The sequence below is a fragment of the Nothobranchius furzeri genome, chromosome 19, assembly GCF_043380555.1.
Source record: "Nothobranchius furzeri strain GRZ-AD chromosome 19, NfurGRZ-RIMD1, whole genome shotgun sequence".
NCBI classification, from domain to species: domain Eukaryota; kingdom Metazoa; phylum Chordata; class Actinopteri; order Cyprinodontiformes; family Nothobranchiidae; genus Nothobranchius; species Nothobranchius furzeri.
The window spans coordinates 12,959,248-12,974,711 of record NC_091759.1 but is presented as its reverse complement, the minus strand read 5'-3'; the positions used below and the strand labels follow the sequence as shown (position 1 = coordinate 12,974,711).

At 41.0% G+C, this 15,464-nt stretch overlaps 1 protein-coding gene across 2 annotated transcripts in view; it reads right to left on the bottom strand.

Annotated features, from left to right (window-relative positions):
* shisa7b (shisa family member 7) overlaps positions 1-15,464 on the bottom strand; it is a 72,025-nt gene that overhangs the window by 11,995 nt on the left and 44,566 nt on the right. The window contains exons 6-7 of one of the 2 annotated variants that reach the window (XM_054744983.2): positions 14,740-14,808; positions 7,414-7,644 (exon numbers count right to left, since the gene is read on the bottom strand). In XM_054744983.2, coding sequence (XP_054600958.2) covers positions 7,414-7,644; positions 14,740-14,808 — 300 coding nt within the window. The remainder of the gene's footprint in view (positions 1-7,413; positions 7,645-14,739; positions 14,809-15,464) is intronic. The other variant, XM_054744984.2, reaches the window with a different exon arrangement.

Sequence of the window (15,464 nt, the reverse complement as noted above, 5' to 3'; positions counted from 1 at the left end):
ATTTAGTCAACAGAGCTACTCCAACATGCAGCCACCCAGAGCAGCGCAGTTCCGGAAAGCAGTTTTACATTCAGACAGTTTAAGTTTTAAAGAACAATTAAAATAGTGTTTGTGTTTCTTTAGCAAATTAAGCTTCTTATCAATTGTTTTAAGGACAACGGAGCAAAGAAGTGTTTTTATTAAGCTTAGAAGTGAAGCTGTTTACACATCAAGAGTACAGAAGTTCTGCTATGAAAAGTAGTTTTACATTCAGGGATTTACACAGCTGACACGTTATAATGAAGTTAAAAGTGTTTGTGTGAAGAATATAATTTTTATCTTCTCATGTGGATAAATGTAAAAATGTGTTTATTGCCTTTTTGTCACCTGTGGTCTGATTTTCTCTGTAGGACTGCAGGTGTCCAGGGTCAGAAGAGGCTTTACCTGGTGGTCCTCCTGGGAGAGAGACCTTCTACTGTCATCATGTTAATGTTATTTAGCTGTTTGATATGTGAACACATTTATTTAAACAAATAATAACTGATAACTCTTTCTGGTCATTGATTTTATCACCAGTTTTATTAGATGTTTTTGAACATGTTACATGAACAGAAAATGAAAAGATGGTAAGGAGACAAGATTATTTATAATACGTTACACTTATTTACAGATCAAAACCAGTATGGACCAGTTTTGTACGGTTAAAGCAGGATTAACCTGAGTGACTCTTCCTGGATCATTTATTTAAACTGAGTGAGCAGGAAGTCTTTAACAGTGCAGCTGGATCTGCTGCAGGAGGATCCAGACGTGGATGGAGGGCTGGAGCAGACCCGTGGCTGGACGTTTCTGGCCAGAGGAACATCATACAGGACGGTCTGCAGAGAGAGCTTTGGGACGCTTCCTCTCACTGTCCACTCCATCGTCCATCTACAGGGACTGCTGGGCTGGCTCAGACGACGGCTGTTACATCTCTGTGAATGACTTGCCTGTTAACAGTAGTGGTGGTCTGCTGGTACCTCCTGCAGGACAGAGCACCACTGACCTCCTCCACACACATCTTCCTCACGCTCATCCTCCAGACCCACAACTTCACCAGCACAGAGGCAGATGTGCAGCACAGTGCATGCTGACCTGTAATAGATTAAAAAAGAGGGTTTTTATAGAAAAATGAAAAATAAAACATATAACCTGCAGTACACTGGTTCTGTTCAGTTTAAAGAAAAGCAGCAGGGAATAGTTCAATAAAAACTACAGAGAATTTACATTTTTAAGACAGATCTAATCATTATTAGGCTTAAGCTGAATAAACAAATGCACACGGAGAACACTTCAATGCTATTTTATTAAAAAGCCTGTTTTTCTAAATGTTTTACCACCATTTGATGCAAAATAAGAAGTTCTAAGGTCCAATTTACATTAGAAAACATCCTACTGCATTCAACATTTATAATGCATTTGGTTTATATTAATTACCTACACGATAATACTCAGTAGTAATGTGTTGTGTACATTTAACAAGTTCATTCTGTAGCTTAAAACATACATGAAACCATCTAAAGTTAACATGTAAGTCCTGAAAGCTTCTAGAGTAAACAAAGTTACTTTACCTGAAAGCGGTTGTGAACAAACGCTGCTGATGGACGTGAAGCTGCTGTAGCTCCTTAATATCCCTGCTCCATTTTCACTAGCTTTAGCATTTTTCCTCTGCGTGTAGCTGCCGCCACGGCTGTGACGGGACCTACGGGCCACCGTAGAGGTGAAGGCTAGACGGTCTTAGCGGTCTAGCACGGACCCGGCGAGGACCCGTACTCATAAGCATCCTGCCCGTGGATTCGGACACACCCTGAATCTCACCTCTCATCTGGCTCACGTCTATTTCCTGAAACAGGCCCACCGGAGCTTTTTTTCCCACACAGAGATCGACTCACGAGGCATTCATTTATTCTAGAGAACACTGCAAATCTGCAAAAACGAGTAAACTTGGTCTTTAAAAGAACGAAATAATAACTTTAACAACTGTAAACAACTGGTGTCACATTCTTGTTTTTAGTCATTAAAATGGGAGATGAATGAAATATTGTGCGAGTGTTTAACCAAAGTCTGATTATGTTTTTCCTTTATTTGATTTTTATTTAAAGAGCAGATAATGCTGCAGAAAATGAGCAGTTTGTATTATTTTTGTAAAATTTAAATAAATAAATGTCTATTTTGCACAGAAAATTTTAGAGTCATGCTTCCTGAAGAACACATCTCATGAGCGTGTCACATGCAGGAACCATCCATCACTGGTGTGAAGAACGACTTCCCTCCCCCTGCCGTTTTCAGCCATCACAGGGCAGATAGACGCAGGCTGCCAGCCACCGCCTCTAAAATCTTTTCTTCCTCATCGACTGCAGCCAGGCCTCTGCAGACCAACCGATAAACCCCTCCCCCATCAAGTCCCTTCTACCTTATTTTTCTCCATTCACTCACTCAATCTCTGCATCTTCATACCTCCTTCATTTAATTATTTTTTTACTTTACATTGTGTTTCTTGTTGACCTTGTCATCTCCTCCGTCATCTACTGTTTCGTTCTACTCAACACTCATTATTTCACAATCATTCATGACTCTTCCTCCCATCCTCTTCTCTTCCAATCCCTTTTTCCTTCTTCTGCACTTCGTCTTACTCCTCACTCCCTGCTATTTTCTTCCATCTCATTAATATAACCCTCGTTCATCACAAGAAACCAGCAGAATCAGGTCCAAACGTTGTGTAAATGAATGACAGGCATACTCTCGCCTTTCAAAAGTGAACAGAAAAGCTCCCAAATTGGATCTTAGATAGGTTTGTATTGATGCATGTCAAAAACGGCTAAAGAAAGATGCAGACTGACTGTAAAAAAGCAAAGAGGGACCTAACTGATGATAAATGCTTTTGGAGACAATTCAGCTTCTTGACTATAAAACATTTTTTAAATTGTTAGAGGTCATGTTTTGTTTGCATGTTCTCTGTTGTTCAAGTAACAGAAAACATTTTGGGATGCAATGATATCAATGTTGGAATTTTGTACAGCTCTGACCCACTCATAACGATTTTTGCCAGCTTCAACTTATTTGAAAAGAAACAACAAGAACTTGAAGGATACATAAAAATAACTGAGTAACTTAAAAAAAAATGTTGTTTCTGGAAGTAAAATCTTGTACATGAAAAATACTGTTATGGTTGCGTTTTGTTGATGTTAGACTTTTATTTTGAAGTGAGTGTTCTTGGGGGGAAGTTCCAGTTCCGGGAGGGAGTGCGGGAGTTCTGGAGGGAAAACAGAGTTATTGTTGAGAGCTTGTGACTTTTGAGGGGAGATGAGCTGTGAGGCGTGGGTTATGGCCAACAGTAACCCAGAATAAAGAACCTAAAGAACCAGAAAACGAGTCGGGGTCATTACAATACATTCAATTCACACAAACTCAGTCATGCTAAAGATTGGAGCGTTTTTTATGTTCAATTCAAATTCAGTTCAAAAATACTTTATTAATCCCAGAGAGAAATTGATTGCTGTAGTAGCTCAGAATAATCATAATAATCAAGTCATCAAAGAGTTGTTGTATATTACAATGGCTCTTGGCAGGAAGGATCTCCAGTAGCGGTCAGTGTTGCAGCCAAACTGAAGAAGCCTCTGACTGAAGACACTCTTCCGTTGTCGGACAGTCTTGTGAAGAGAATGCTCAGGGTTGTCCATCATTTTCTTGATTCTCTGGAGAATCCTTCTTTGCATTATCTCCTCCAGCGGTTCCACAGTCGTCCCCAGAACAGAACCAGCCTTTTCTATTAGGCTGTTGAGCCTTTTCAGGTCCCTGCTTCTGATGCTGCTACCCCAACAGACGATGGCTGAAGAGATTACACTCTCAACAGCAGACTTGTAGAAGATCTGCAGCATCTTGCTACAGACATTGAAGGACCTAAGCGTCCTCAAGAAGTGCAGTCTGCTGTGTCCCTTCTTGTAAACGGCTTCGCTGTTCTTTCTCCAGTCCAGTCTGTTGTCCAGGTGAACTCCAGGGTATTTGTATTCCTCAACCACCTCCACTTCTTCTCCCAGGATGGAAACAGTGTTTGACTCCACCCTGTTTCTTCTGAAGTCTAAAATCATCTCCTTTGTTTTGTTCACGTTCAAGGTCAGATGATTGTTTCCACACCATGCCACAAAGCGCTCCACCAGCTCTCTGTGCTCAGCTTCCTGTCCATCTCTGATACACCCGACGACTGCAGAGTCATCTGAGTATTTCTGTAGATGACAGGTCTCTGATTTGTACTGGAAGTCTGAGGTGTACAGGGTGAAAAGGAATGGTGAGAGTACAGTCCCCTGTGGTACTCCAATGTTACTGATCGCCTGGTTTGATGTGCAGTTCTTCAGCCTCACAAACTGTGGTCTGTTTGTCAGGTAGTCTTTAATCCAGGCGATAGTTGAGGCCCCCACCTGTGTCTTCTGGAGTTTCTGGCAAAGTACATCAGGCTGGATTGTGTAAAATGCACTGGAGAAATCAAAGAACATGACCCTCACAGTGCTGCCTGCTTTGTCCAGATGACAGTGGATTGGTTGAAGCAGCTGGATGATGGCATCTTCAACTCCAACTCCATGGCGATAAGCAAACTGCATCGGGTCCTGAAATGTCCTAGTTTGCTTATTCAGGTGGACCAACAGGAGTCTCTCCAGGACCTTCATGATGTGGGATGTCAGGGCAACCGGTCTGTAGTCGTCATTGACTGATGGGCGAGTTTTCTTTGGAACTGGAACAAGGCAGGATGTCTTCCACATGACTGGAACCTTCTCCTGGTCCAGGCTGATGTTGAAGAGGTGCTGCAGAATCCCACAGAGCTGCTCTGCACAGGCCTTCAGTACTCTGGGGCTGACACCATCTGGACCTGCAGCCTTGTTCCTGTTCAGTCTCTCCAGCTGCCTCTTCACCTGACTTCTAGAGACAAATAGGTGGGAGGGGGAGTTAAATGGGGCAGCAGCATCTCCTGACTTGGTTGAAGACGGATTTATAGAACCAGAAGAGTCCATGACTGCGTTAGAGGACAAAAGAGCTGGCGTGTGACAGGAAAATGTTGGATCAGAGGAGGATGGGATGTCTGATTGGCTGGGGGCAGGCGAGGAGGATGCTGGGTTAGTTCCTGAACTGAACCTATTGAAGAACTTGTTCAGTTCATTGGCTGTGTCCAGGCTGCCATCTTTCGCGCTGTAAGGTAGCGCGACTCATGTTGCGAATGACCGCAGTCACCATCTTGCGACGGAGCGACTGTCTTGCATAGCAACACGATCTAACAAGGTGGAAATCAAGGAGGCTGAGGTCACAACTGAAAATGAGACCACCCCCTACACGATGAGCTGATTCTGCACACTGAGAGTGATGAGACTGGCTTCCGTCGATTCCTTCCACATGAAGTCCAGTTCATACACAACTTTGTAGAGGTGATGAGGCCCCTAGCACCTGCATTAAACATCCTTCAAGCACAGAAGAACATCTTTCTTGGCTACCTGGCTCCAACCATAGTCCAGCTCCAGTGCCATATGAATAACCTGTTGTATGAGAGCATGAAACCCACAACTGCAGAGGGCCTGATTACATGCCGTCCCCTCATAGAGAGCATCTTGAAGTCACTGACCACGAGGCTGGGAGATCTTCTGGAGAAGAGGGAGAACATACTCTCTGCTATTCTGGTGCCAAGATTCAAGCTAGACTGGGTCCAAGATGAAGAGAAACGTGTGCATTACAAATTAATGCTAATGAGAGAATTTCAAACCCTCAGCTCGGATGACTCAGTACCAGGAGACTCCAGTCAAGCCCAATCCAGTAGTGAAGTAAACACGAAAGATCCTGCTGCTTCATTCTTTAGATTTCACAGAAAACCTCAAGTTTCTGGAAAAGGTGAAGTAGACGCCTACTTGGATGCCCCAACCATAGATGGGTTTGATGAATATATGCAGTTTCCAAAGCTCAAAAGACTGTTCATAAAGCACAACACTGCGCTGCCCTCAAGCGCCCCGGTAGAGAGGCTCTACAGCCTTGGTGGCCTAATATTCAGGCAATCATCCTAAATAAAGGATTTTACTTTTTACATTTGCTCCTGCCTCGCGTTGTCTGGTGTTCAGCAGCTTGGGTCTGAAGCTCCTCCCGTTTTCAACGTGATATTAAGACGCAAGTTGTAAAACTTTATCTTTGAGCAAACCGGTCAGACAATCAATTGACAAAAATTTTTTAATAGTTATAGTTGAATAGTTGTACACTTTTAAAGACATACTCTCGAATAGTTTGTTTGAATGGTTTGCCTTTTTGAACATTGCACTTGGAGGTACGTTCTTTGTTTCCTACCACAGACTGTTTAAGAACTCCTCGTGCTTTTGGGAACATGTAGGAGTAAAAGCTGCAGCTGGGTAAGAGTGTGGACTGAATGGGTAGCAACAATTTTAACATACCAGGATTCTGAGGGTAAAATCTCACTACAGCATAGTGGGTGGAAAAAAAGAACTATGAACTAGTTCGTTTTAGGAACTATGAACTTAGTTAAAAAAAATATTAATTATGAATGCAAGTTATTAAATTCCAAGACTTGGTGAAGCTCAAAACTGCGGAAATAATGTATAAAGTAAGAAATAAATTGCTTCGAAAAGAAATATGTTTATTGTTCAAAGAAAGAGAAAGGTGAATATAACTTAAGAGGGAAATGGAATTTAAATATACAAAGTGGTAGAAGAACTTTAAAAACTGTCAATCGCAATTGCAGGAGTTAAATTATGGAACAGTCTAACTGAAGAGATAAAAGAAAGTAAAAACCAGTTTAAAGTAAAACATAAAAACCTAATTTTTAATAAGTATAAGAATGAAGAAAACAGGGTTCACCCAGGACGGTAAAGTGGATGGTTATGCTGTTGTGCTTCTTTTTTTGGTCTTTTTTGGTTTGTTTGGTTTTTCTTGTTTCTCCATAGCTGCTGAATCTGCAAACGTACACATTCTCTGTTTTCCATATGGTGTTTTTTTTAATAAATTTTTTTTCATATGCTGTTTGTTTAATTTAAGACTGAAAGAAAATTAAATGAATAAGAGGTAAAACTTGTAGGGACAAATAAGTATATACTTCTGCCTGCTCCTTTTCAAACAAATAATGGAATTACATTTTGTAATGATGCATGTGTGAAATGTTTGAAATAAATATGAACTGAACTGAACTTTGAACTGAACTTTGAACTAGTTCACAGATACAGTGAACTTTCCCAACACTGTACACACACACACACACACACACACACACACACACACACACACACACACACACACACACACACACACACACACACACACACACACACACACACACACACACACACACACACACACACATTTTTCCCTCTCCTGCTCCTCCATCCTCTCCCTTCACTCCTTCACATCCCTGAGGCTCACCCAGTTTCTTCAGGGAGCTGTAGCGGTTGATCTCAGGTTTCATGACTGTCTCGTAGGATGGCGGCAACTGGGCCAGGTTGTGGAAGGAGTGGGAGAAAGACGGGTGGCTGTTGTTGTGCCTCATGCTTCCTCCGATGATGCCGCTGACTCCACTGGTGCCTTTACCGCTACCTGAAATCAGGGTTGGCCCAGATGACAACTGGGAGGTGTTGTTCATACGGGGTCCATGCTCTGATAAAAGACAGACAGAGATGGACAAGAGAGAGAAAAGGGGAAGTGAGATTAGGAATGGAAAATGAGATGTGGATTGAAGGGATATTCTAGAACAAATAAACAAGAGAAGATGAAGGGAAACATTGTAAGATACAAATTTAAACTATAGGAGAAAACGCACTATAGATACAAGATTTACGTTTTAAAAAATGTTGAACTTTTTTTTTAAAGAGTGAAAAGACTGAGCAAAGGTAGAGTTTTCAAGCTGTTAAGCACCAGTGAACACAGGAAATGTCTCTTAGCTCCATGGAAACCATCTATAAATACAACTTTGGGCTGTTCATCTGAGGCTCCAAGATACCAACCACATGTAAATACAGAGAAATACACCAATAGCTGCAGGAGGAGTCATTATACACACACACACACACACACACACACACACACACACACACACACACACACACACACACACACACACACATTTATGCAAAGTGCAAAAGCAGCACATCGATCGATACACATAAAAATGATTAGCCTTATGTAAGGTTTAAAGAGTGGGGGAGGGGCTACATGTATACTGATATAAGTTACATCATCAGGTGTACATTCACTTACGCTCCACACACAGAAATTCAACGGCTGCACGCAAATATAAAAAACACAATGCAACAATTAAAGACTGTGCAACTGTGACCCTTCTGTCTTCGACACGATCTGTGTCGAGTATATCGATGGCGTTAATGGTTACGGGCCAGGATCTCGTTGAGATAACAGTAGGACATATACCGGCCATTGACAGTAATGGGCAGTAATGGCCAATGATGTCTCTGTTAAGTGCCACCCGGGGAACATAAACCGCATTGACTTCTGCACGGTTCTCACTACACACACACAAATACACAGTAACTCACACACAAACAGTAGAGAAAAGCAATGCTAGCTCTGAGTTAATTTGATTTCAAGAACAATCTGAAGATGATGAAGGGCTGAAGAAGAAGAATAACAGAATGCATCAAATAAAAAAAATAACCTGGATGATTAGATTTGACTTTCAGGGGTAGGTTTCTTTATGTAAGGTAGAAATGAGCTGGCTTGGTGACAGAAGTTAACAAGAGTTTGTAAAGGTTCTCAGTTTTCCTGTAAGAGCCATAGAGCCTCAGTGTTGTGCTGCTGGATTTCTTTTCTTTTGGGGGGGGGGGGGGCAGCTGCTTTTGGAGACAAAAGAAATTTGGTACTTTTTCTTGTTCACTAAATGTCTTAAATTTAAGTAGTTGTCATATTTTCTACAGATAAAGTTGAAAGTTTAGATATCTAATATTAGTTACTAACTGATTTAGTTTTTTCTTTAATAAGAGGGGGACCCCACCCATATTGGTGTCAGTTATATCGGTACTGGATATTAAGAGTTATATAGGATGTTGGTAAAAAGCAAATGTAAAACATCCCTATTTCAAGATATAAATACATTTCAGAGTGACCTACTACAGCTCAACCAAATCCAACTTTTCTTTCACCACAGATGTTGTCCCTTCGAGAGTAAAGGTGCAACATGTAAGTATGACATCATGCAGACAAATGTGATTAGTCAGTCCTTTTTTCTATGCAACAAAAACCACTGGCCCAATCCCAATAGTCGCAGTGCACCTTACGGTCTTCTGTTAAGTGCACTTGAAGGAAGTGTGCGGTTAGACTTCGAGTGCGTGGTACACAAGTGTGCAAATAATTGCTGAATTGGGACAGGGAACATTGCTTCATGCCAGGATGCTTGTAGCTGTTCTACTTTTTGTAAAAACCTTTATTATCAACTTTCAAATAAATAGCCAAACACTTATTTGAAATAAATGTACATTCATTGCTGCTTTGTCTAAAACATTCAGAACATCAACTAATCGTCCACATCAATGCGGACTTGGGTGAAGTGAGGATCAAGGGTGCAAAAGGGGCATGATCAACTTCCGCACTTGAGAATCAGGACACCCTACGCACTCGCACGCCTGGCCGGGATCACGCAATTGTGTGGAAATGTGAGTATTGGGATTGGGCCACTTTCTTATGGGCTCGACACACGGGAGGCGACATCGCCTCTCCTCCATTCATTTTCAATGAGACATGCGCGACAAAGCGATAATCGCGGGTCTCCCTCCTACCAAGCGAAACGCGAAAAACGTGCGTGTGAAATTTTGCGCTCGTGCACGTGTCGTGCACAGGCGACCCAGCGACGCGATCCCAGAAAGTTGAAACATTTTCAACTTTTCATCGCTGTCGCTCGGACGAGGACCAATCAACGGAGGTTTCATTCACTGACCAATGAGCGGACAGGATGCTCCGTACACCTCCGAGCAAACATGGAGGAGAAGTTGATTATTATTATGTTTTATAGTAAAATCAGAAGTAAGATTTCACATAACTCTAGCAGCACCTTGTGAAACATCATATCTACCACTTTATTAACTCTGAACCGCTTAAATAACCTTAATTCCCTCCAACCTGACACAGCCAAACAAAACAACAGAAGTTTCGATTTCGCCATGGAACAGAACGCGTAGACGGCTTTGCCGCTGGCCACTGCCGCGGGTCGTCTCCCGTGTGTCAGGTAATAAAAGCGACAGTGACAAATTTTGCTGATCGCGGTCGTTTGTCGCCTCCCGTGTGTCGAGCCCATCACTGTTGTTCCATGAGTTTCATGGCTGTGTATGACTGAAGACGAGTCATACACAGTTAGATAAGTAGATGAATACATTGTCATATTTGGTGTTAGCACTTTTGGGTAAAAGTAATTAAAAGGATATTACATTTGATTTATAAAGCACATTATATCTGTCAAGGTTAAAAACATCTTACACTCATTAAAACACAATAACAAATGTAAATGAATTAAAATCACATTAAAAGTCAAATTGTATAAAGAGACAATGGAAAGCTAAGGCAAAGTTTGAGAATAAAAATGTCTTTAGGGGCTTTTTAAAAGACAGTCTGTGGAGCTTGCAAATGATCCGGCAGGGTGTGCCATAACCGATACAAGCTGCAGTCTGAAAGGCTTTATCACCCACTGTGTGCAGCTTGGCTCTTGGGTGTTTTACGGTAGGGAGCACTTACTACATTTATTTCGGTAAAATGCCTGCAGCATTAGAGGAAGTGAGGTTGTTTGCCATCTTGTTGTTAGCTTGTTTTATAGTTCTGAATGACTCCTTAAAAGAAGTCAAACGCCACGATTGACTCATTATTCTCTTCACACATACCTTTCACTGTAATACTGAGTTGGCGTTAATTGAAAAAGTAACTTGAGATTTTTTAGAGCCGACTATTTGCTTCCAGTTCACCATTAGCATTGTTCGACGTTAGAGTAAAACTATAAGATGTTGTGGCTTAGGGTTAGGTGTGGCTGTTTACCAACTTCAGTTCTTTAAACAACTCTGGAGATTCTTCCTGCTGTTGTTGAATTAAAAATGCAGAATCTACAGTGTTAGCTCGCGGCAGATTCGGCAGCATTATGAACTCACTGATTGTAAAAAAACAACCATGTATGGTTTGTTGAAAAGGGAAGAAGTCACAACGCTCCAGCCGGCTGGGAATTAAATCTGTTTCAGTATAACCTTTCTTTAAACATCAGTGAGACTTTAGACAATTCTTACATATTGCTCCTTTAGGTTACAAGTTTAGATATGAAACGAGACATCCATGTGTTTTAGAGTTTCTGCTGTTAGGGGGCCTTGAGTGAATTAAAAGCTCAGTTAATATCAGTCTTTTAAGAAGGGATGGGAACTGTGAAAATTCCTGCTCTTGTTATTATGGTTCCCGAAAGAAGAATTGAAGTTTGTGTTTTACATTTTTTTAATCCACGTGCATGCATCTGAAACATAACCTGTTTCTTCAAAGAAAAGTAAATAGTCCACATGGCTTCTGGTCCGCTGCAGCGATCACTCTGGTTACCAAGAGAGGGTGTCATCCGACTAACATCTGCTCAGATAGTTTTTGTTGTTGATTTTGTTTTGGACAAAAACATTTTTTTCTTTTTTTAAGAACCAGGCATCTAGGTTGAGCTACAATGGAACAAACACATTAAAAGAACCTTCTAAGGGAAACAATTAGTCGAGTTGAGTTTAAAATGGAAAATGGCCCACACACAGGAAGATTGATGACAAAAAAAAAAAAAACCTCAATGAAAAAGCCAATGTTTTAAAAGCCTGCTTTGGAACAAAAAATGCCTTTAATGAAAAGGCATTGATGAACCAAAGACAGAGAGGTTAAAAAAAGGTTTAAAAAAGATGAAACGTTACATAAGTTTCTTATATGTGTGGATATAACAGATGGCTTTTAGTTACCTGGAGGCGGACATTTTTTCTGTAATTTTAGGGATAAAGTAACAATATGAACCATGTGCTTGAAGAAAGAACCCTGTAAGCTAAGAGTTACCTTTTAAAAGTGCCGGTACTGTGTATACCGGAACCGGCCCGGCTATAACGCGCTTTTTATGAAGCTATAAGAAAACTGATATTTATAAAATAATTAAGTTTTTTGAAGTTGAATCTGGTTTTCTTTGTTGCTTTGGTCATTCTGAGAAAATAATCCAAGTTCAGAATTACTGACACTAAAATTCAAAAACAAATTCATGGAAAAATGACACTGATCTCCTTTATCATTATGCTGCCATGGCAACTGCATCCAGCATTCTTTCATAGCCTTCATCCACAGTGGGGGTTTGTTTATTCCGTGTGACTGCAGCGTATTTTCTAAGAGATAAAACACTAGCATTGCTTTTTTGTTTTCTTGGTGCAAAGCCTGGGAAAACAGACTCTGGTGAGAGAAGTGGTCTCCTCTCTTGTTTGGTTAGAAGCACACTTGCACGTCACTGCGACACAGAGAGCGAAAGAAAGAGAAACAAGCACATTGGAGGCAGGTTTGTGGTGGAGGTGATGGGTGAGTAAAGGGAGGACACAGGCTTGCAGTAAGCACGGGCAGGCCAAACAACTTTAAGCTCACACTCTTATGAAAGATGTGTCAATTTCAACACAACTGTGAGACAAAGCAAACTTCATTGTATTAGTGCTGCCAAGATTAGTCGATTAGTCATGATAACCACTTCCAAAATCATCTATTACAAATATTATAATCAACATCATCATTTTTCTAAGTTTTTTTTTTCTCAGAACTGCTGCTGTAATTTCTGCTGCTTCGTCTACCTTTCCGCCCTTGTCCCAGATGCACCGTAGTGGCACTCGGGGTCAGCCGTAGCATCACCTTAAAAGCCTAAACAGTCACCGTGAGCTGGCAACGGCGCTCTAAAGTTTGGGAGCATTTCATGAAAATTTAAACAAAAACATGTGCAAAATCTGCAAGGTAGAACCTGCTTTCTATGGCAGTATGCTGGTAATTCACAAGCATCTTAAAAGGAAGCAAGTTGTGGACGACAACAGAGACAGTTGTCTATTTAGGCTAATTTGCTAGTTAGCTGCTAACATTGGCAGTAAGCTACTTATTTTTATTGATAGCTGTAAGATTAACAATAGCAACATGTGTTTCCTAACCCTTAAAACACATTGAGTGTTTTGTGTAACATTTTAAACACAAATGTTTTGTTATGAAAGGAAGCACGGTGTGGCTGGCTAAGAAGAGTGACAGTCGTCTCCTGAAGCTACTTTGCTAGTTAGATGCTAAGATTAACGTCAACAGTGAGCTACTTTTACTATCAGCGGAAACATTAACATCGAGAAGGCGAGTTTACACTTGATGCAAATGTCTTGTGTATGCTGCAACGCTTCGAACACTGATGTTTTCCTTTATACCACTACGTAACAGTGTTTTAAGTGAACGACTTAGTTAACCAGCATCTGTTCTCTTAAAGAGACTATGTGTAGTTTTTACTGTTCATCTCTGGAAGTAGCCATTGAAATGATGTTAGGGTTATTAATTAAATAATGCACATTTGTTGAAAAATATTGGCAGCTTTTATAACATAAACTTAAAAATCAGGTCTAAAACGCATGTGAGTGGGTCTAAGCCATTGGGCAATGCCATATTGGACACCATGGTTCCTTCTACGGGAACCCTTGAGGACAACATTTATTTATTGATTTATAACAAACGGTTACAAAACTTTTGCCACTCATAAACTTCACTTGTTGTCCTTTATGTTAACTCATTCACTGCCAATGACGACTAAAGTCAAGACAAACATCTCAGCTCTAAAGTCAATCTTCATCCACACACATCACACATCACGTGATCAGGAAGCAGAACATCCATGTGTTAGGAGTTCGTTTAGAGCCGCTGCTGTAAAAAAAAGTGAGGCGCAAACCAGAAAAGCTTCTGCCGATCACAATTCATCAACGGATTATGAAAGAAAGGATAGAGCTTGAAATGCGCTGATTCTTCCTGATGTAGGAGGTGAGTTTCCGCTTTGTTTTGGTTGTTTTGGCGTCGACATCATCCTAGCGCGCAACGTTCCATGACTCTAAAGAGAACAGTAAAAATGGTGAGAAACGCTGGCAGCGAAGGGCTTTGCCTATCAGGAAACGGCTGGCAGCGAATGAGTTAAGGAGTCTAATGTGCTTGCCATTTTGTTGGAAGTTGCACTCCAGAGATTTCTGACCCTAATGACCATCCGTTGCTAGGTGCTACTTAGGTATGTACTGCTCCCTATCGCCAGGGAAGATACACATTGTCACTTTAAGCCTAATTCCTTTCTTTTTTTCTACAAGTTGAAAAGATCACTGAAAGTAGGAGAATGATCTTAATTGTAGTCTATTAGAAATAACACTTCAAGTTAACAGCTAATGATGGTTTTATTAGAGGAGCTACATTCTGGCGTGATAAGCTACAATTTATGCAAAATCTGATTAGTCGACTAATCGCCAGAATCATTCGTGATTCATCAACTATCAAAATGATCATTTGCGGCAGCTTTAATTTGTATTTAAATTAATTAGTTGTACGGGAATTTAAATAAAAAAACACAGTGTTGACACTTGGCACAGCTGGTTTAAGAGTGCAGGACAGCAGGCCGTCAAACTGGCAGACATACAGGAGGACAAAGTGGTGGGAAGGCTGAGAGTCCGGCCAGCAGCTCGCCGCCACCAGCGCCGGCTCGTGCTGCTCCACCACGAGGCTTACCGATGGTAGCAGAGTGTTTGGGGCTGGAAGCAGACCCCTGCTGCTTAAAAGGGTGGTGCAAAGTCCCAGCTGCAAAGAGAACAGAGCCAACAAACTGATGGACAACCACTCGAGAGACAGAAAAAGAAGAGTGTGTCGCGTAAGCATTTGTGTCAGTAAGCAGAGAGAGAGGGGACAGTGTTTGAGACAGCACAGAGAGAAAAAAGGACAGGAAAGAGACAGTCCCTCCAGGAATTCTTTTTCTGTCCGTTATCTTTATTTCAATGTCAGCATTTTCACAGATTAGCAGATATTTTAAATGTTTTGACTGCACCTAAATTGACCAAAGCAAGATAACTTATTCTGCAACTCGGTGAAAATTGTGCCAAAATGGCTGCGCTACTTTTAAATGATCGTAATCCTTTGGTTAGAATATGTCTATCATTAAAGTAGCGCATCTACTCTCTCACACGCAGAAATTATAAAAAGAAGTGTAAAAGAAATATTAGAATTAATATCTGTTGGGAGAAACATTGAAATCCTGGAGAGAATGTGAGAAGAGAGAGGCAGAGCGACAGGAAGGAGGTAAAGAAAGAAATGAGTTTTGTTAACTGTGAGTTGGTGTTCTCCTCCATTGATCCCCATCAGGAATAAATGACTATTTAAAATAAAATCTGTGGCTTTTTTTTAGTGTTTCAACTAGGGATGCACCGATACGATACTTGTAACGGTATCGGTGCCGATCC